Raw genomic sequence first — 22,399 nt, forward strand, 5'->3', positions numbered from 1 at the left:
TTCCTTGACCACTGATGTGGAAGGAAAAATCCAATAGAATCTTGAATCTGGGCCAAAGATATAATAAGTTTTGCTCAAATGGTGAGAAAATTACAAAATGAAAAAAACATAGACTTTGGAGCCAGACGACCCCATTAGCTTTTTTTGACCTTGAAACTTCTGAGTCAATATCCTCATCCGTAAGGTGAGGGTGATTAAGATACCTATTTTGCATAATCATTGGGAGAATCTGAGGAAATGCATGTAATTAAATCACACCACGGTGACCCCCTCAGTACACAGTAGGCACTCAGTAAACATGGCTACGTGTTCGAGTCCATGCGTGTTCGGGAGTCACCATGGCATCCCCCCGTTGTGTGTGAGCACCCCTTCCTTTTAGGTCCTCTCCTTGTGTGCGTAAAACTCCACCTGCTGTTTAGGAGGAAATCATCTCATAAATCTTTGGGGTCAAGAGGCACCAAGATGTATAGGGGTCATTCTCCGGGGCTTTGAGGACTTGGGTTTCCCTGTCATCACTTATGATTTCAGGGGTAGCAGCCGAGTCTCACGTCATTAATTAAAGGTTCAGGGTGTTGGAAGCACATGTGCTCACTGTCCTTTTCTGCTCGCCATACTTTTATTTGGGGACTGTTGTTTACACTCTTTCTTTTCTTTTTTTTTTTAACGTTTATTTATTATTGAGAGACACAGAGAGACAGCACGGGCAGGGGTGGGACAGAGACAGAGGGAGACACAGAATCGGAAGCAGGCTCCAGGCTCTGAGCTGTGAGCACAGAGCCCCCGACGCAGCGCTCGAACTCCTGAACCATGAGATCATGACCTGAGCCGAAGTCGGACGCTTAACCGACTGAACCACCCAGGCACCCCAGCCACTCTTTATTTTTCTACTGACAAGTACATTCTACCCCTCAGAAGGGCTTTAAGGATTGAAGGGGGGTCACTTGGCTCCTCGCAAAGGAGGTTTTAGAAGGTAATAGCCTCCAGGGTTTTTTTAATGCATATTTATTTTGAGGGGAGAGAGAGAGAGAGCGAAAGAAAGAACAAGTGGGGTGGGGCAGACAGAGACTCTGAAGCAGGTTCCGCACTATCAGCACAAAGCCCGATGTGGGTCTCAAACCCACAAACCGCAAAATCATGACCCAAGCCAAAGTTGGATGCTCAACCGACTGAGCCACCCAGGCACCCTAGCCTCCAGGTTTAATGTGAGTCGTGGTGAAGCCATTACATCGCCAGAAGTGCTGCGCTGGCTCTCAGGAAGGTGGCGGGAGGGCTGGCATGTCGTGAAGGAGGACCTCCGCTGACGTGGTTCTGTGAAGCCTCCCCCAAGCCCCGTCTGCAGAACACCAAGTGATATCATGCAGCTGGAATATCTCCTGATATGATAAGGAGTTTGAAATTTTGCTTTCTTAATTAACATTTTCATTTTGCTAAAATTTTGGAGTGCACTGATTTTTCAGAAGTGCTAATTACCAAGCTCACAGCAGAAGGTCGACTGCATATTAAAATATTTCATCACACGCCCCCTGCTGAGCTCAAAGATGTCCTCATTCAGCCGAGCCAGCCTCCCGGGCTGTGGGAGACATGTGCGACTGACTTGGGGGGCCCCTTCTGAACCAGGCACAGCACTGGGGTCCAGTAGGCAAGGTTCCCACCACGTCTGCCCTCAAGAGAAGTCTGTCCATAGGTGTGAGAACCCGATGTGTGGCATCAGATAACGAGAGCCTCTCCTGGCCACCCCTCCTCCCCAGCTCCAGGCATAGAGCTCCCTGTCACTTGTCACAGTCACGGGGCTCCTATGAATCTAGAAGGCCCTGGAAGGTTCTGACTTATGAGCAAAAACGAGGCTCTCCTGAAACACTCTGTCCGGTGACACTGGAATAGTTATATGTGTACGTGCATGTGATGGCTTGTGTGCAGATGTGTGTATACACATAAGACAGGGAAATTTGAGGCGCCTGGGTGGCTCCATCAGCCATAAAAAGCTACAATTTTAAGTAGCTTTAGAACCCACCCGTTTTGCTTATTACAATGCAATTAGCCTTTTGTGCAATTAAATGCCTGTACACATAATTTTTAATAGTTATATAATATTTCATTGAATGGATTTATAGAAATTTAAGTAACCAATCTCTTGTTGGGCATCTAGAGTCTTTATAATATTCCATATTAGAATTGATGGCGTAGAATACCTTTGGGCCTGAACTGTTCCTGATGTGGAATCACTGAGTCAGAAAATATGAACCCTCTACCGAGGGTCTCCACACAGAATTACAAATTGTCTTATGTGTGGTGCTCACTCCTTCTTACTATATATTCAGTGGCAACATCAGGTCTTACCATTTAAAAAAAATATTGGTGATTCTATGATTTCAAAAAAATCTTTGCTAATATCCAATCGCATAGCTATTTAAGTCTGCGTATATTTAATTATATCCACGGTTGATTGAATTTGCATGTATTTCATAGTGAACTGATTGTTTTCCATAAATGAATACTCATGCTATCTTTTCTTGTGAATTACCTGGTCCTGGTCCATTTATCTTTCATTGCCTATTTCTGTGTAAATACTAGAAGACGAGATATCTGGGGTGGAGGGTGCAGGCAGCAGGACAGTGCTTGCGTGAGTCCTTCCCCCCCCCCACCTCCTGTCCCCACCCCGGTCTTGTGAGAAGTGCCAGGCTGAGCCAGACTCTCTCTCACTCCCCTGCCCGCACTCTGGGGAGGTGCTAATGAGCAGTATGCAGCTCTGGAGGAGGAAATAGAAGCTTCAAAGACCTTGAATAATCCACAGACTAGATAATGAGCCCCTTGATGCTGAAGAGAAGATTGGCTGTTTTTCACATCACCTTGGAGAAGAGTAAGTTCCGAGCAGGGTCGTCCAGAAACATCAGAGGGAATGTGTCTGGATGGGATGAACTGGCGTGTCCAGGAAGGGTGCCTGTGGCTTCGACGTACCCTCACATCCAGCACACTATAGTTCACCCCTGGTATGGCTCAGGTGTTCCAACCAGAGAACTCTGGGTAAGGTTTCCCTGGAAGCTGATTCTCCTTGCTGGCCTCCAGGGGTCATTTGTATTTGGACTGCATACAGAAAGACCCAGAAAGGGGAAAGGGGCACCTGGGTGGCTCCGTCTGCCCTTGGTCATGTCATGATCTCATGGTTTGTGGGTTCAAGCCCCGGGTCGGGCTCTGTGCTGACAGCTCAGAGCCAGGAGCCTGCTTCGGATTCTGGGTCTCCCTCTCTCTCTGCCCATCCCTCACCGCACGTGCGCTCACTCTCTTTCTGTCTCTCATGTCTGGACGAGGAGAGGCCATAGATCATGGGCTGTGAGAGTTGCGTTGCCCAAGCCCTGGCTTTCCAACCAACAAGATGCACCATGTTGAGCAGGTGTGACCTTTCTGAGTCCTGCTTTCCTTATCCCTGAAAAGGAAAAAATAATCCAGAATAATGCCTGTATCAGAGGACTTAGTAAATTAATATTTGAAAGTGCTTAGGACAATGTTTGACTAACAAATCGTATATGAGTATGAAATAAAAATAAATATATACAGAGCATCTGCCAATGCTTGGCACCCTAGTGAGCCCTCGACAAATAGTAGTTATTACTTTTAGAATCATTGGTATGATTCTACTAATCAACAAATATTTAGCACCAACTATCTGCAAGGTTCTGATGTGGGCATGAAAAAAAAAAACACAGATCAGGTCTCCATGTTCTTAGAGATTATAGTTAGTGGGGAGTCACCGTAAAAGGAGAGTTTTGTCCTGGGGAGGGAGGGGTGGGCGCGAGGCAGAGGAGACATACATGAAGAGTAGACACTTGAGGGCATTCGGACTCAAGCTAAGCTGAGAGTTCTGGGGGCTGAACAGAGCCAGAGAGGGATGCTCCAGGAGTTGGTTGTGCTTGGGCTGAAGCAGGTTGATTCAAAAGTGGTCTCGGGGCGCCTGGGTGGCTCAGTTGGTTAAGCATCCGACTTCAGCTCAGGTCATGATCTCGCGGTCCGTGAGTTCGAGCCCCGCGTCGGGCTCTGTGCTGACAGCTCAGAGCCTGGGGCCTGTTTCACATTCTGTGTCTCCCTCTCTCTCTGACCCTCCCCCATTCATGCTCTGTCTCTGTCTCAAAAATAAATAAATGTTAAAAAAAAATTTTTTTTAAAAGTGGTCTTTCACGGCCACGTCAGTGCTTTACCCACCAGACCGTCCACCCTCCTAGCATCCCTTCTGTGGATTTACCCTTATCTCTATGACTGCCAGCCTCCGAGGTTTATGGATGTCTGCATTGCATCAGATGCCGCCTTCAGTGAGCCAGAAAAAATAAAAGCCTCATAGCTATTCCTTGGAAACTGTAGGGATGAGACCTCATCCAGAATCCAGAATGCTGAGAGTTGGTGCAGCACACGAGGCATTAGTTGTCTGATGTACTTTTGTATATATCTTCCTAAGCAGGGGCGAGAATGTGCCTGGACCGGACACGAGCTCCTGGAGGACAAAGACCTGTCATTGTCCACAGTGCCTAGACAGGAAGGGCTTAGCAGAGGAGGGAGAGAGGCAGACCGTGCCAACAGAGTACCTGTAGCAAAAGAAGTGTATATATTCCTAGGATTTTTCAGTTATAAGGAACAGAATTCCAAGTTAAACTGGAGTAAACAAAGAAGAAAGTCTCTTACATGCCAAGGATAGGCAGAGGCAGGATTGGCATCAGGCATAGCTGTATCCAGGTGCTGGAGCAAATCCTCGGGTGTGCACCTGTCTCTCCCTCTACCTGTCTTGCTTTCCTGCTTTCCCTTTTTCTCCTGCATCTCTCCTCCTGCCTGTTTCCCTTTGGGTGTTTATTTCACTGTCTCCTACCATAAATAGATACTTTCTGCAGGGTCAGGAATACAAATAACCCCTAGGACTTCCAGGTCTGCATCCTTCTACACCAGGACCCAGAGGCAAGAAGCCACGAGGCTCAAAACTGCATCGGGAAAGTGCTGGCCACTGTGTGGGACACGCACCCACCTCTGAGCATCACTGTGGCTGGGGGGAGAGTCCTTGGAATACAGACAGCCCCAGAGTCACAGGAACAGGGAGGAACTGCTTCAGTCTAGGCCAATGGAAAGTGGAGATCGCCACCAAGTGGTTAGCCAAGACATCCAGATGTAAAACAGAAGCGAGTATTCTCTTAAGGCTGAGGCAGTAAATACAGTTGTCCTTTTGTTGAGAGATCAGCATTTGCCACAGAGCAGCTACAACCATTCTAGAGATCACAGCGCACCTGAGAGCATTCTCCTCTGGAGCACAGGGGGCCGTCTCCCTTGGAGAAGGGTCAGAAGCCCTCTCTCCAGCAGTTTGTCACATGCCCTAGAAGCCTGTTAGAGGTCCTTTGTGTGGCTTTTAAGTGGCCCTCCCATGCGGAACCCTTTGAAGAAAGACAGCTTGATGGGCACTTGGCACTGATACCTCTGATGGGTGACGTCCTGACATTTCCCGCTGGCCAGCGAGGCGAGGTGTTAAGGGACCCCCTCCCCGACCGGGACCAGGGACCGGGAATGCCCTGGCTGGCGTGTCCCTGTCCAGGGGCTCCCGCCGACCACACAGGGTCAAGGCCTGGGCTGTGGTGCCACGAAAGATGGAAGGGGAAAGAAGAAGCAGGGTCCCACAATGGCTCAAGGTCGTTCAGGGTCGACAAGCGGTTTTCGTGGTTAGTGTAAGTGCAACTCACATCACCTGCAGCCTGAGACAAGCCTCTCTGAAGACCGTTGGTGAGTGTGCGTATCCACGTGGACTGTCCATTTCCCGCATCTAAGGTGGGATCGTGGTTTCCCACCCGACCTGCTGCAGGGGTCCCCAGTGGGTGCCACCATGCGTCCACTCACATGTGTCCGTCACCCTGCCTCTCCCATCGTCTGTGTCCAGGCACCATCACACCTGGGGATTTGCCTGCAGCGCGACGGTCCCACGGCCAACACCCAGCCCGAGCCGCCGTTGTCCCCCGGCTGGACGACCCCACTGGGGCCCTTGTCCACTCGCCGCCCCTGCTCCTACACGGCAGTGGGTGGTCGTGGGAAGCACGTTGCCCATCTTCTCCCTAACGCAGGGCAGCCGACAACCACGGTGACCACCGGAGCCCTCCAGGTTCCCTGTTCTTGGAGGAAAGCACGTGGGCATTAACGTGGACGGCAGGACCTGCATTAGCTCTCCCTGCCCCTTCCCTGCATCCTCCACACTGTCTGCCTTGACCGGCCACCCCAGCCTCCCGCTGGGGGGCATCACCAGACGTCCCCACATGCCTCTGTCTCCCACAAGGCTCTGCACCTCCTCCACCTGGCCAGCCTCCGCTCGCCCTTCCTTTCCCCACTCCAGTCTTCCTCTGAGGAGCCCACTGCCCAGGCCATGTTGGGTGCTTTGCCCTTTCCCAGCCTCGGGAATTTCAGGAAGCCCAGCCAGGCCACCCTGGGCGGCCCTGGAGCCTCAGAGACTCACAGCCGCTGCTCTGTGTTCCTGGACCCGCTAGGAGCATCGCATCCGTTTGGTCAGCTGTGAAACTCTTTAGTTCCCGTGTGGAGGTCAGTAGCGTCACGGTGGACCCGGTATGAGGTCTGTCAAATGCACAGGAGCATCGTTTGATCTTGAGACCTCTCCCTCAGCTCTGAAAAAACAACACGTCCGAACTCTCCAGGTTAAATGTGTCTTCTGCAGGTGATAAGACACTGAGGGATTTTTCTGGGTGGGTGACTTTGAAAAGGAAGCTTCTCCTTGATGTTTGAAGGCTGCTTGACAGGAGGGTCGTTACGGTGGGGTTTCTGATGATGTTTCGTCTTGATTTGGGTTGACATTTTGAAAGGGTGAAAAATGTGAGTACTTTCCAGTAAGAAGGGTAGCCTAGACGATCTACGAGACTTTTTCTTTCCTGGCACTGAACTCTGCCCTGTGGCATTAAGTCCTGTATTAATTTGCTCGAGTGGACGTGGGATGTAATGTGTGGCCCTGATTTTTGCGGGACGGTGTGTAAGAACCTGCAGAGACCCTGTTATCAGAGCGGCGCCGTCCGTAGGAAGGATCAGCTGGGCCGATGATGCTTGTTCTACTGATAATACATTACCTTTAAACGTGCTTCATGACCTTCAAGGTTTTCTCCCCTAAATTATCTCCTGCAGGTGCGGCCGGTGGGGTTATCTGGGTTTTGCGGGTGGGGAAATCCAAAGGCAGAGCAGTTAAGTGATTCTCGCCATGTCCCACAGCCGCCTGGGCCAGAACCAGGTGCTCTGAATTTCAGGCTGATGAATTAACTGGGAAATACGAAGCGGTCACACAGGTAAACAGAGTTGTGTTCACCGCACAGATCAGCTGTGGTCCTGTATCGCACGTGTTTAGCGCCCAGCCTGGCGCATCGGAGATGCTTGAGTGGGTGTTTGTCAAGTGATGGAGACAGCCCTGAATTGAATAAGAATTACCTAGAATCTTTTTAAAAATGTTTAAGTTTATTTGTTTAAATTCAGGTTAGCTAACATACAGTGTAGTCTTGGCTGCAGGAGTAGAACCAAGATTGGTTGCAGTAGAACCAAGGTCACCCCTTACGTGCGACCCCCAGCGCTCATCCCGACACGTGCCCTCCTCAATGCCCATCACCCACCTAGCCCATCCCTCCCCCCCTCCCTCCAGCAATCCTCAGTCTGTTCTCTGTGTTTAAGAGTCTCTTATGGGTTGCCTCCCTCTCTGTTTTTATCTTATTTTATTTTTCCTTCTCTTCTCCCGTGTTCATCTGTTGTTTCTTAAATTCCACATATGAGTGAAAGCATACGGTATTTGTCTTTCTCTGCCTGACTTATTTCGCTTAGCATAATACGTTCTGGTTCCATCTGCATTATTGCAAATGGCAAGATTTCATTCTTCTCGATCTCTGAGTAGTATTCCATTGTATATGTATATACCACATCTTCTTTATCCATTCACCAGTCGATGGACATTTGGGCTCTTTCCATACTTTGGCTATTGTCGATAGCGCTGCTATAATCATTGGGGTGCAGGTGCCCCTTTGAATCAGCATTTTTATATCCTTTGGATAAATACCTAATGGTGCAATTGCTGGGTCATAGGGTAATTCTATTTTTAATTTTTTGAGGAACCTCCACACTGTTTTCCAGAGCGGCTGCACCAGCTTGCAATCCCTCCAGCAGCGCAGAAGGGTTGAATTACCAAGAATCTTAAAGCCTCCCATTGGCCAACAGCCTTGGCATCCCTCCACCCATCCACTCTCCAGAGGGGGTTATAAACTAGGAGACTGGAGGGTCACTTCCTTGCCCAGTTGAGCAGAGGAATGGCCAAAATACAAGTGACAGGAGCAAACCAGAGCAAGTAAAGAATTCATTTAATCTACAGACTGACTGGTCAGCTCCTGACCTTGAGAAGGGCTCCGCAGCCTGGGGTCGTTGACGGGGGGTAGGGGGGAAGGCGCATCAGCACCTGTGAGTGTGTTTGTTGTTATCCTGGTTCAGAGGCAGCTGCTTCCTGCCGTCATCAGTTTCCAGTGCATATGGTTTGAACGGGCCAATTATACTTTATTTCCAAGTCTTTCTCACATAATCTACACACAAAAAAGTCTCCTTTGATGAGCTTTGCCGACTGCTTTTTGTAAATGTTCTCTCAGTCTCTGTTCCCATCCAGAGAGCGCCCTGCATACTTAGCAATGTTGGGGATCGTTGTTCAGTCTCTGACAATTTGATAAACAAAATAGTCCCTCTGCGATAAGATTTCTATTTGTTATGAGCGAGTACAAACGCTTCTGTATTTTCCAGTACTTTGTGTGGTTCTGTGATGCATCCATTCATGTCCTTTACCTGTTTTTTTTTTAATTGCACAGTGAGTGTGATTCATGATTTCCACTCATAGGAATTTATTCTAGGGAGATAGTGGAGATATAAGCAAAGGTTTTACCACAAAGATGCAGTGGTAGCATTTTTATTGTAATAAAAACAGAATTGTGCCATACAACAGGACCATAAAGGCATTGCCCCTAGTGAATCTCCAGGAGGCACGTGTCAGGGATACTCTGTGACACAAAAGCATTATTGATATAAATCTTAACTGCACATGCTGTATGACCTTAGTTTTATTAAAAACTAGATTTCGTGCATGCGCACACACATCTAGGAGGGAATCGAATACAACAAAGCTTATGTTAATAGTCATTTTGTGTATGCATGCGGGTTGTAGGATTGTGACATTTTTCCTTTTTTCTGTATATGCTGTGATAATGGTGAACACGTGTGGTCTGAGGTTGTGGGGTTTGCTGCCCTCATAGACAAATGGCTTGATCTCGGCCAGCCGGTTTGCTCTTCAAAGTAACCCAGCACTGTTTTATTGTGCCCTCCTTTAGTGCTGGCACATAGCCTTTCTTGTAATTACTCCGTAGTAACTTCACTCCGGGAAAGACTTGCAATGCCCACCATCCTGGGAAGACGGGATGCCCAAGGAGCCTTAGGGTTGCTCTGAGACCCCCATGGGGGTCTTGTATCAATGGAGCAAATATTCTGACTTGGAAGTCCACAAATGGCTGTGGTAGTCATCCACTTGACCCTCAGGATTACGGGCAGGAACTGTTGGCCAGCGGGTGGTACTAGGGGTTCCTCTCCTGCAGGATCGCATGCGGCAGTGCCCCCACAGCTGTAAGCAGCCACTACCTCCCCGTTCTCCCTGCCAGATGACAGCTCGGTAGACAGGAGCCCATAGGCGGGTGTGGCATCTGCCCTGCCCAATGCCCCTCTGGAGCCACGCACCCGGGAAGTCACGGCTATGGCTTCCACTCAGTGTATACAGTTCTCCTCGCCCAGATGCAACGTATCATAAACCTTTAGAGTCCCTGTCTACCCATACCAGCTGTCCAGGGAAATAGAAACAAAGTTAGCAGAAAATCAAGCTCTATGTGGAGCGGACCACCATTAAGTTCTAAATGCAGAACAGTGTTTTTTAATCCACAAGTTGGTGATTCTAACTTGCTGTTACGGGACCTGTTGATGAAGCCATTCAAGGGACCAGAGGTTTACTTTTGTGGTACACCTTGAAATTAAAGCCCTATAGAAACATGCATGTGGCCAGTGGCAGCCTCCCAGGGACATACTGGCCTCTCCGGTCGGCATTTTGCTTATTTACTAGAGTCTCTTAAAAGATATGTTGACCGGGCTGCAAGATTTAGAGACAGAATTTCCACATTCTGGTGACGTGTTCTATTTGTGTGTAGTTCCAGTAATGTGAGTTAACTGTGTGCAGTATGTCCTGTGGGGTTAGAATGGCCTGCAGTGAAGATTACCTAGTTTGCTTTAGAAATACATAACGTCCTTATGATCACTGCTGAACCAGTGGTAGGTGGTAGTAACTCCGTGCCCCATCCAAACAGGTCTGTGTTTCACCCTAGGAATTAAATTTCATGCCCTATATAATGGGATCTTTCATCCTTATTTATTATGGAAACATGAGTAAAATTGTGTTTGTTCAGGAAATAGGAAAACTCAAGAGAACTAGAAACGAGGCAAGAAGCAGTAAATAGTGTTACCGGGATGACTTCTTGAGATTAGGAAGTCCATGCCATGTCAGTTAAAGAAACCTAGGAGAGTATCATAATTGAGGTTTTTCAACTGCTAAATGGAGAGTCCATGTTCCCCTTGATAGTAACATGCTGGCCTCACTGTGAACGTTGAGCATTGTTGAACAATGTAGAAGATAGAGGAAATCATAGAGACCCTCGCATTTACGGTGAAGGACGTGAGGCTCAGCAGGTGGCCCATGCGAAGCTGGCCGGATGGCAGTCTCAGCTAGAATTTAGATTTCTGCTTCAAGCCCCATGTTCTCTCCTCTTCTTCATTCTGCCCTGACCTGTGTTGCTATCTTTTTGCCAAGCACTGAGCTGTTCGATATGCTTCCCTATTGGCCTTGATTTTCCAGAACTAAGAGCTAAGTTGCACCCAATTACAGTAATTATCTCATCCTTGGTTCCTGAGATAATTAGCTCCCTCTTTAGCCATGGATGTCACTTTGAGCTTTATTGTAACCACCCCTCGAACGTGTGGAGATGTGTTGTATTGTCCTCTCCTGCGAATCCGGTTTAGAAATACTGAGGGTATCAATTAGCACTTAATACACACACTCACACAGACAAATGTTGATTTCTACCGAGTCAGCTGAAGTTTTATTAGGTTTTCAGATTCCAAAACAAGGCAAAGATTCAATTAGTCTAAACCCAGCTAACTCATACACTAAATATTGGTTTTTCTCTGTACTACTTACGTGGAAAAGGGTTGTACCGACAGCATCAGGGAAAACAACTCTGAGGACAGGTATAGGTTCAACCCAATCCGTTCGTCTACAACTACAGCAACAGTTCTAGGCAACGAGAATACATATTTATGCCGATGAGCTTAGGCAACTCAAGGTCCCTACTCAACACCAATTCCATGCTGTATACCTCATTCTATCTAATATATCCCAAAAGTAGGAAAATATGGAAATATTTCTCTAAACATTGAAATCAGAAAGATCTTTAATTAGAGAATTCACCCTGAAAACTTGTTTAACTGAAAGTTCACATTCCTCCAGAGATTTCCAATTAATTGAACTCGTAAAGAATTTATTGTCACCATAGGATGCCTAGGTGGCTCAATCTGTTAAGCATCCAACTCTTGATCTCAGCTCAGGTCACGATATCACGGTTCATGAGATTGAGCCCCATGTTGGGCTCTGCGTTGACAGCATGGAGCCTGATTGGGATACTCTCTCTTTCCCTCTCTGTGCCCCTCCCCACCCCCACACTCACTCTCTTTCTCAAAAATAAATAAATAAACTTAAACAATTACTGAAACCATGAGTATATAAACCATAATAAGTCAAAAGTGCTTATTAAAAACTCAGATTAGGGGCACCAGGGTGGCTCAGTCGGTCAAGCACCCACCTTTGGCTCAGGTCATGATATCGTGGTCTGTGGGTTTGAGTCCTGCGTCAGGCTCTGTGCTGACAGCTCAGAGGCTGGAGCCTGCTTTGGATTCTGTGTCTCCCTCTCTGTCTGCCACTTCCCCACTCATTCTCTCTCTCTCTCTCTCTCTCTCTCTCTCTCTAAAATAAATATTAAAAAACTTTTTAAGTCACACTAATAAAAATATGTGTTTTATAAAAGAATAGTGAAATATACCTTATATTTTCAGTCTGTTTGGTTTGTATTTCATGAAATCTCTATTTAAAATCAGAGTGTGTTTGGGGGCAAGGGATGTGCTAAAATCTCTGTATGGCTCGCACCTTCTACTGCAAGGATAGCAGAAAGAACCAAAATGCCCAGAAACAAGGGAAGGAATTGGTCTCTGTGAATCAAGATGAAGCAAAAGCAAATCCATAGAAGAAATACTTTTGCCAACTAGTTGTTTGAAAACGAATCCATGTACTTGTGGAGTAGGGCTGGACGCACGGTCCTGTTACGGATGCTGAGGGAGAAGAAGGGTTGGGGACACGCATCCCTGCCCTACTGGACTCTCACGGGGACTGTGGAGAAGGACCCGTGGATGCTGAAGGGGAGACAGCTCTGTGTGGCAGCAGAGGCGAAATGGACCAGAAAGTGCCAGCAAAGTCCTGAGGGCGGGGTGAGCCCAGGAACGTAGGGGAGAAGCTTCTGCTGCACCTGGGGATAGAGGGGGATCTGGCCAGTCTGGGAGGGGGTCCCGGCAGGTGCTGTGGGCCTTACCCAGCAGGAATGAGCGGGGCTGATTTGGGAACAGCAGAGAGGGGGGCCTGGCAAGAGGAGGTTTGGATGGGAAGAGATGCTGGATGCTTCATCCTGCGGGCGCGGGGGAGGGAGGAACAGTAGAACGACACCATATGGAAAGAAGGATCTGGTCAGCTGATGTGTGTTAAAGCCGGTGTTAATATGGTTTTCCAACGAGGAGGAAGAGCCCCAGTACACCTGCTCGGCCTTCTCTTTGGAGCACTCACCACTGTGATGTGGATGGAGGGTGATGTTGATGTGAATTACGAGACCGTTTGGGACCCGACGGCCCCTCCCGATGGCGCCCTGCAGCCTGTGAGATAGGGGGACCCCAGCGTGGGTATTCCCATCACATGAAAGCTCGGAGGCCTCTCTGCCCTCTACCTCCTCCATAAACAGGGATGTGCCCCAGGCTGCCGCCCTCGTCCTCTGCCACGGAGTTCGGGCCTCTTCTGTTAAAGGCCTTCTGTCTGCGTTTCCGCTCCATCCAGAAAATCCCCTGGCACCTTCTCCTTCTTCTTCTTCTTCTTTTTTAACATCTCTGGACTTTTTAGTTTCCTTGCCTTTGATCTTGAAATATTCCACAAATTCTGCTTTCCAAAAGTTTCCTTTTTTGGTTGTGAATTAGGGAGTGATGGCCTCCTCCCACCCCGGGCTAGATCTCGTCTGTTGGGCGTCGTCTGGACCGCTCCCCACCCTCTCTAGAAGCACGGTGATGCGCTTGGAATCTGGGGCTCCCAGGTGAGCTGTGTGGGCCAGGATGCCAGCAAAACTTCCACCCTGCAAGTTCTCGTGAAATTAATTTAAATTTATTTCATCAAAAAAGATAATCGTGTTTGATCACACACAGAGTAACGTGGCCCCCAGAGTGGAGGGAAGGGCAGCAGGGGTGCTGAGGAGACAGCACTCAGGCCCAGTTCTGTCAACTGGAGTCTTGTCAGCTGAGAAGACCGATGAACCAAGAGGAGAAACATGGGGTACGGAGGGTGTGTAGCCCGCTGTCCCCGTCTGCTCAGGTCATGTGCACAAGGAGGGAAAACTTGACATCAGTCTTTCCGCTGCAGCACCTGCCATTGAGGGAGGCTCTCACCAGCTTGCGCCCGAGACGCGCACTGACGGCCCTTTCTTCACGGCCTCTGCTGCTGAGGTCAGCGAGTCTTTAGGAGGGACAGCCAGGGCCGCGTCCCTCTGGGGGCGCCTCCCCTGTGTCCCCAGGGCCCGTGGCCGCTCCTCTGTCAGCATCTCCACCAGCTGCTGTGGCCAAGTCCGGGCAGGAGCAGGAAACGAACTCTCCTCAAGTCTCTGCTGATTGGTCACTTCTGAAAAGAGCTTCCTCTCGTGCCGGCATCCACCGGAAGCGCTGCCGCTGGCCCGTGGGATGTGACCATCCTGCCCCACTTCTAACCTCCCTCATCCTCTCTGCCTGACCTTCACGCTCCCTCTTTAAAACCCTCTCCACATGCAGCCACGTGCGTGTCGGTGAGCAGAGGCAGGACAGTGAGGACGGTGACACAGGGGCTTCTGGGAGGGTGGAGCCCAGCAGAGCCTCCCAGGGTGACCGGGACTTGGGCAGACAGCAGAGGAAACAGCTCCAGGTGAGGAGGACAGAGAAGGTATTGAGGAGGGGGTCAGGATCACCAGTGTGCAGGACGTGGGGACTGTCTTCTGTCCCACCAGAAAACCCCGTGTCCCCGGCGGCCACTTGTGGTGCTTGGAAACCACCACGCAAGGACCACAGAACATGCTTTGCCACCGTCCTGTGCTTTGTGTACATCTCATTACTTTGGGGGATATTTTCTAAAATTTTGTTTAACGTTTTTTCACTTTTTGAGAGACAGAGACAGAGTGTGAGCAGGGCAGGGGGCAGAGAGAGAGGGAGACACAGGATCCCAAGCAGGCTCCAGGCTCCGAGCTGTCAGCACAGAGCCTGATGTGGGGCTTGAACTCACGGACCGCGAGATCATGACCTGAGCTGAAGTCGGACGCTTAACCGACTGAGCCACCCAGGCGCACCACTTTGGAGGATATTTTCTAACACTTTCTGGAAGAAAGACTCAAGGGCAGAGTTCCGTGCCTGGGATTGCAGGGCTGCGGTGGTGAGGGCGGGCTTTGCTGGCTCAGCAGCCTTTTCACTGACTAAACTCGAGTGGCCTCTGGTCCCGGAGCAGCTGTGGGGTACAGACCCGGCCGCCAACCAGGTGTCCACAGCGGGGAAGGCGATAGAGGTGGGCGGCCCCTTCACTGGAACCGATTCTAGAGCCTTGGCTGATAGGATTTAGGAGCCAGCAGGGCCTTGAGGCTGGCGTAGCCCAGTGGGTCATGCAGCACTAGACCCAGGCTCCCCTGAATAAACCCAGGTAAGGGAACACCCTGTGATGGCTGCTGTATCTGCTGGCAAAATCCTGGTGACGGTGACACTGTGACCTGTATGCCATCCAGTCATGTTCTTCTGCCTGAAGAAGTGGCCGGAGGGAGAGTGAGGAGACGCTGTGGCTCAGACAGGTGTCCGTGGTCTCTGGTTCATTTCTGGTTAGAGATCACACCTTTTGTTTATTTAACAAGTCGCTATAAAGAGGCAGTGTGCTGTACCTGCTGAGAGCACAGACCTGTTTGGGTTCCAATCCTGACTCCTCCTCGGATTCCCTGGTGACCTTGGGCATGGCGTTTCGCGACCCCGACACCACCTGGTTTGAACCCCTGCTGACCCCTGGCCAACAAGACATTGGTCAAGTTACTTACCCTCCCCGTGCTCGTGTTTGCATCCTCAAAACAAGGCTCATGCCTGTCTATAGCATTATTTTTTCAACTGAATTAATGTTTATAAAGCATTTGAAAATGCATGGCCAACATATGCAAAAAACAATTCAAAATGGATCATAGACCCGAAACTAAGAGCGAAAATATAAAACCTTAGAAGAAAACAGGGGGGTAAATGCTCATGACCTTGGTTTTGGCAAAGGATTCTTAGATGGGGCACAAAAAGCACAAGCTATGAGAGGAAAAAAAAATAGGTAAATTGGACTTGATCAAAATTAAAAGCATTTATCCTTGAGGGTCTAGCTCAGATGTCACCTCCCCCGTGAAGCCTCTCCTCATCCCCCCAGACAGAATGGGTTTTTGTAATGATGACGGTGGTCATCATCGCACAACAACATTATACAACAGCAGTAGCGGATGTGCTAGCGAGCCCGTCCTTTGTGCCAGGCGTTGCTTTGAATTTGCCAACTCACTCTTCTTGTCCACCTGAGACTAGGTTGTTACCATCTCTAGTGACAGGAGAAACTGAGGCACACGGAAGCCAGCAATGGGCCCAGGTCACTTGGCACATCCTCTGCTCTCACAGCCCGTGCTCCGGACGCCCTTGTGGGGCCTGGAGCAGACTGAGCGCTGTAGAATCTGGACTCCCGTCTGCAAACGGGAGCCCCCATGGACTGCCTCTCACCCTCGCGCCCCTGCATGTTGTCGGACCACCATAAATCCTGCAGGGGAGAGAGGCCAAGGGAGACAGTCGGGTCTTGAACCCCAGACCAGACGCCTCAACTCTATTCCATAGTTAACAGAAGGCCATTTCAGGTTTTGTGTAACAGAATGCCATGATAAAGGTGGTGTTTTAGGAAAGACTGATCAGGAGGGCCAAGTAGGAGGTGAATTTGGGGAGGGGGTGACAGGAGCAGGAACACCTGTTCCCAGTGGATGTGCCAGGGAGGCACCACCCACCTCAGGCTAGGTTGTGAGAAACCCCCCGGCAGGAGGGGAGTGGCTGTGTTCACACCGTGGGGGCCAGGCCAGGGACTGTGGGGGTCGCAGGCCAAGAAGGTGAGGTGCTCCCGTGGGCATCAGGACCCGAGGTGATGGCCAGGGTGCTGAACAGAACATGGAGAGTGGAGAACTCAGCCACTCTCCCCAGCACCTACCCTCCCCGTGCCACCATTCACAGAGCCACACCGCGTCCCTCGCCTCTGAGCCGAGCTCCACTGGAACATCTGAAGGAAAAGGTAAAACGTCTCCCAAGCAAAACGCACTCTTAGGTACAACTTGTTTCTTTTCATTTCCTTCCATTAAAAGTAAAACCAAGGTGATAAAAGTTTTAACACCTATCACAGCAAATTTTACTCACCCAAAATATTAATTGGCTGCGTCTGATTTAATTCAAAAATTTATTATAGGCTTAGAATACATAAAAGAAGTTAAAATCTAGTAATACATCTTACCCTTAGGCAAACTCATAAGAACAGCTACTGAAGTTAAATTAGGATGTATACTTGTGTCTGGAAGTTTTCCAACTCGTTTCGGGATGAAGTGAATGCTGTAAGCGCCAGGAGCCCAGAGCAGAAAACTAACACTTGGTGGTCCTTTCAGATCTACCGTCAGTGAGGACCATCTGGGGAAATTGCCTTTTTTTGCATTTTCAATAAAAAAATTAGTATTTCCACCCTTTCCTGTACTCTGCAAAATACCCTCTCTCTGTGGTCTCTTAAATGACACTGACAGTATGTTTTTCTAGAATTTCGTTAAAAGCCTGAGCCTGGGTGGCTCAGTCGGTTGAGCATCCAACTCTTGATTTCAGCTCAGGTCATGATCCCAGGGTTGTGGCATTGAGGCGCGCATCAGGCTCTGCACCGAGCACGAAGCCTGCTTTAGATTCATTCTTTCCTCTCTTTCTGCCCCTCCCCCGTCTCTAAAATATAAAAGAAAAAAATAAAACAAAGAAAAGAAAAGCACCAGATTTGAGTCCCGTTCCTGGTCCATATGTAGAAGTCGGCACTTGGCCAGTTGCTACCAGTGTGTCCAAAGCCTTGCGGACACAGAAGCGGGGATTCCTACAGAAACACAGGGCAGAGCCGGTCAGCACCTCGGAGAGCGCAAATGCTTTGTCTGCAAGTCGTTACCTTAAGAGACCTTAGGTTTCTCCGGGGTCACAGGTCGTAAATTTGGCTGCAGGTTGGAATCAAGTGGGATGTTTTCTAAAAATCCTGATGCCTGGCTCTCAGCCCTCGATACTGATAGTGGGCTGGGCTGATGGACCAGGCAGTGGGGTTTCTAAGAGTTCTCTGGATCATTCTCGGGGGCCATCAGCATTCAGGAACCATCCTCTTCTCCACAACTGGGTCACCACCACCCAGCGGGTCAGGAACAACTTTGCTTCATGTCACCCCTTCGCCTAGACCTTGGTTCACTCAATGCCATCAGCGGCTGTCTCCTGGCTGGTGTCCCCCACTGTCCCCTTGTCAACACCCTCAGATGACCAGGCCAGCCACACGGTCCCCCGTTCACGGTCTCGCTTCCTTCTTGTCGCCAGAAAACTCTCATCTGACTGTGATGCTCCCCTTCTCAGGCCACCATCAAGGGCTTCCTGCTGCTGGTGGGGCACCTGCCCTCCCCTGGCCCCCCCCCCCCGCCACCATGCCCCTGACAGGACAGCCTGCAGGAGCCTCTGTCCACCTCCACCAATACCCTGTGCCCACTTTGTCTCTGCTTTCACACTGTTTCTTCTCTGTAACCAGCTTCTCATCTCTGTGCTGTCTTCACTGAGGCCTCAGCGTGAGCAGCACTTTCTCGAAACCCTATCACTTGCCGTAGCCCTTGAGGACTCTATGCTGAGTGAAAGACAGATATTGTATGATTCCATTTACGTGTGGTGCTTAGAGTCCCCAGATTAGTGGAGACAAACAGTAGAAGGGGGTGCGGGGGGCTGGGGAGGGATGGGGACTAGGGTTTCATGGGGACAGAGTTTCAGTTTGGGAAGATGGAAAGTTCTGGAAATGGTGGTGGCGATGGAGGCACGACAGTGTGAATGTACTTAATGCCACAGGACCGGACACTCAAACACAGTCATGGTGGCAAATTTTGTGTTAGATGTATTTTTCTGCGATAAAAAATGTTTTGCCCATCACTTTCTCAGTGAATCCTTTGGCCTAAGTTAGGGATTCCTGTTACACGTCCCCAGAGCTGCACCTGCACCCTCAGAACATTTTCCTGGTAAAGTTTGTCTTCTTTACCAGACTCTAAGTAGAATAAAAGCCATTCTACGTCCCACCCAATTAATCACTGCGCCTCCTGTGATTGGCACAGAAAAGGCACCACTAAATAATTTTTTAATGAATAGTGAATGAATAAATGCCAGATTTCCAGTTTTTCAGCTCACCGATCTTAATTGCTAGGAAAAATACAATAGCTGAAATAGTCAACACATTTGATGTGCAAGTGCCTAAAGTATCAGACCACAAACTGTTCACACGTGGAAAGTGATGGCACAGGATGAACGTACCTAAAGATGGCATAGGGCGAACTGTGTGAAGTCTGGAGTCTCTGATTAACCAGAAATGCACATGATACATGCGTGAGCCCCACCTGATCCTGACGCTGCCTTTGTCCCATCAAATAAATGCACCAGGCAGATGCAGACCACATCCCCAACTTCTGATTTCTTACGAGTACCCTATTTATAACCACTTCATTGGTTAACACTGTGTTTTCTCTCTTCCCAATTAGATATTTATCTTTGAAAACAACATCTACTACTGCGCACACGTCGGGAAGCAGGCCATTCGTGTGGTGTCTACTGGGAAGGAAGGCGTGATCTACAACGGTCTCAGTGACTGGCTGTACGAAGGTGAGTCGCACCGGGTGGGGCAGACGTGGGGGTCTGGGGTCCCACTCCTGCTGTGCTGGTGGGGGGGTGGTGGTTTCCTTCCACTTCAGCTGAAAATTAGCCTCCAGTTTCTTAAAGTTCTGCTAAATTAAAAAGACAGTGTTGGAGCTTCAGGGAGCATCATGCTGTCAGGGTTGAGCCCTCACCTGGTAGCCAGGTGTGGAGGGCTTTCCAGAACCCAAGCTCCTCGCCGAAGGGGAAGGGGGCACTCTCCTGGGAGGTGTGCAAATGCAAAGGTTTCTGGACCCCCTCCCAAGCGGTGGGATGCCTTGTCTTACCTGGGGAGGGAAAGCTGGAAAAGAAGTAACGGGTGAAGCTTTCCAGAGAAGCCAGTGCAGGTGGTTTGCTGTTCTGAGTGCATCCGCCTTGTTGGACATTTCCCACCACTGGTTTTCTTCTGGCGCCAGAGGACTCCAACTGAATGCATTATTAAATAACTAAAAATCTGAGCAGGAAGCTCTTCTTAAACATTTATAGTCCGTCTCCGTGCTAATGAGACTTTCGTCGTAACAACAACGATTATGTATCGATTGCTAGTACGTTCCGGTCACTGTTCTGAGCGCTTTCTTACCTGTTACCTCACTTAACCACCTGTCTGTCTCAGCTCGGGCTGCAGAACACTGTGGATGGGGGTGGGTGTGAACAACAAGCATGTTTCTCACCATTCTGGAGGCTGGAAGTCCAGGATCAGGGTGCCGGCCAATCTGGTGTCTGATGAAGAGCCCCCTCCGCACTCATAGATGCTGTCTTCTCACTGTGCCCACACATGGCAGAGAGAGGGGAACAGACAGATGTGGTCTCCTCATCCCCTTAGAAGGGCCCTAATCCCATCGGGGGCTCCCCCCTCATGACCTCATCACCTCTCGAAGGCCCCACCTCCCAACACCATCACGCTGGGGATTTAGGCTTCAACGTGAGTTTCAGGGGACGCAAACATTCAGCCCATTGTGCCCTCACAACAACATTGTGATGGGAGCCGTATCATTCACACTTCCCACATGATGTAAGGAGAGCTTAAGTGATCAGCCCAGGTTCACACGAAGTTAAGGAACAGGTACCAGGGAGTATCACCATTCAAGTCCAGGACAATTCCCTTTCCACAAATCCAGGTATGGATCCGGATGCTTACGCACCGGCATTGGGCTGATGAACAGCTATGTGTTCTGAGCCTACCTGCCTGAGACCATGTGGTCACAGTGACAATCCACCATGCTAGGCCGGGTCAAGGGGCGATCAAGGGATGCCCTGGGCATTACGAAGCCCAGGAAATACCATTTTTCCTCAGTGCTATGCACTCCTCAAGCCAGGATCCTGCACTGCGAGGCTTTACGCACCCTGGAGCAGAAAGCAGCTGGATATGTAAGCTTCATGTCACTCCTCGTAATCTCACTGAGCTCCCTGAAGCATAAAGTTCTAAGACTTGATTTCTAAGTTAAAAAAAAAAAAAAATTAAGGGGCACCTGGGTAGCTCAGCCAGTTCAGCGTCTGACCCTTGATTTCAGCTCAGGTCATGATCTCACAGTCATGGGATCGAGCCCTACATAGGGCTCTGTGCTGACAGCACGGAGCCTGATTGGGATTCTCTCTCTGCCCCTCCCCCACTCTTGCAGACATCCACGCTGTCTCTCAAAATAAATAAATAAACATTTTTTAAAATAAGCTGAGATAAACGTTGTATACAACAAAATGCACAATCATAAGGACATGCTTAGATGAGTTTGACAGATGTATATACTATGCACCCTGGTCAAGACATGGAGAATTCCATCCTTCCAGAATGTTCTCCCCCGCGCGGTCCATCCTCTCCACCCATGTCTCCTTTCTCGAGGCCATGACCATCCTGATTTCCGTGCAGCCTCTTTTCCAGCCGGCATGCCAGAACGTGGGTGCCCATCGAGGCTGTCCTCCCCAGTGCAGTCATCCCTCTGGGATGGTTCACTCTAATGTGGATGGTGAGGCTCAGAGTGTTCCGGATTGCACTCAGGATTCTGGCTTTTGAGTTGCTTCCTGGGCCCCGGGAGAGGAAACCTTGAGGTTTTATTGTCACATCATCCTTGGCCACCTCACATGAGGGTGTCACTGGAATGAAGAGGGAGCCAGTGCCCACTATAGGTATGTTTTGTGTGCACAACCTGCCCCATGAGTGTCAGGCCCCAAGGTCCAGAGAGGTCAGTGCAGTAGCAACCCAGAGGTGCCCCAAAAAGAAAAGGTCCTGGAGTCCTGGCTATAAGAGCCTACATGGCTCAGGACTAATCTCCTTTAAAAAAAAAATCCATAACCAGAAGATTTAAAATATCTTTTTTAGTATCTTCCTAATAAAATAAAAAGCTCATTGCTTGGCAATTCAAGTTAAGCTTTTGCTTTAGCAAATCCATTGAAAGGAAATTTTTCTTCAAGGCATTTACACGAAATTGTGTTGGTGTGATAACAGAGCCCCAAATATTTTAAATCAATCACAGCTGATGTGGCAGCTTAAGCTACTTAGTGTTGTGCCCTGGAAGGTTCTATGTGCTGATGCTTGCGTTTCTGACGTGTGGGGGCCTGAGAGCCCCGGGGAATCTTGGTTCAAGTTTGAATAATGGGTAAACTTTCAAGACTGTCCTTTTTCTAAATCTGTGACTTAACTGTTTCACTTCTGGATGCTTCCTTTAAAAAAAATAAAAACATATACGGGCAGGGGGGGACACACCCTAAAATAGTGTCTGCAGAGGGCCTGACGTGCCTGGCGACGTTAGCTCTGAGAGGAATCTAGGCTGTGTCTGTGGGAAGCAACCTTACAGCCTGTGGGCTTGTTGGCAGCAAAATGCAGTATCGATTTGATTCGCTTTGTGTCCCAAGAGGAGTCTTAAACACATCGGACATTTCAGGATATTGACGGCTGAGGGAGAGAGACGAGGCGGGAGACATGAGGGCTGCCGGGAGCCTGCACTGCTTGTCCGAAGGTGTGCACTCTCTCCACGGAAGGTCTGGGCCACTTGACCGAAGCAACCTTCACGCTAGGAACTCGGCACCGTGTGCCCCC

General features: G+C 49.4%; 1 protein-coding gene across 4 annotated transcripts in view; it reads left to right on the top strand.

The window, feature by feature from the left end:
- DPP6 (dipeptidyl peptidase like 6) overlaps window positions 1–22,399 on the top strand; it is an 854,635-nt gene that overhangs the window by 705,015 nt on the left and 127,221 nt on the right. For all 4 annotated transcript variants that reach the window (XM_042976118.1, XM_042976101.1, XM_042976107.1 and 1 more), the window contains exon 8: window positions 19,218–19,338. In XM_042976118.1, coding sequence (XP_042832052.1) covers window positions 19,218–19,338 — 121 coding nt within the window. The remainder of the gene's footprint in view (window positions 1–19,217; window positions 19,339–22,399) is intronic.

The sequence above is a fragment of the Panthera tigris genome, chromosome A2 (assembly GCF_018350195.1).
Source record: "Panthera tigris isolate Pti1 chromosome A2, P.tigris_Pti1_mat1.1, whole genome shotgun sequence".
NCBI lineage: Eukaryota > Metazoa > Chordata > Mammalia > Carnivora > Felidae > Panthera > Panthera tigris.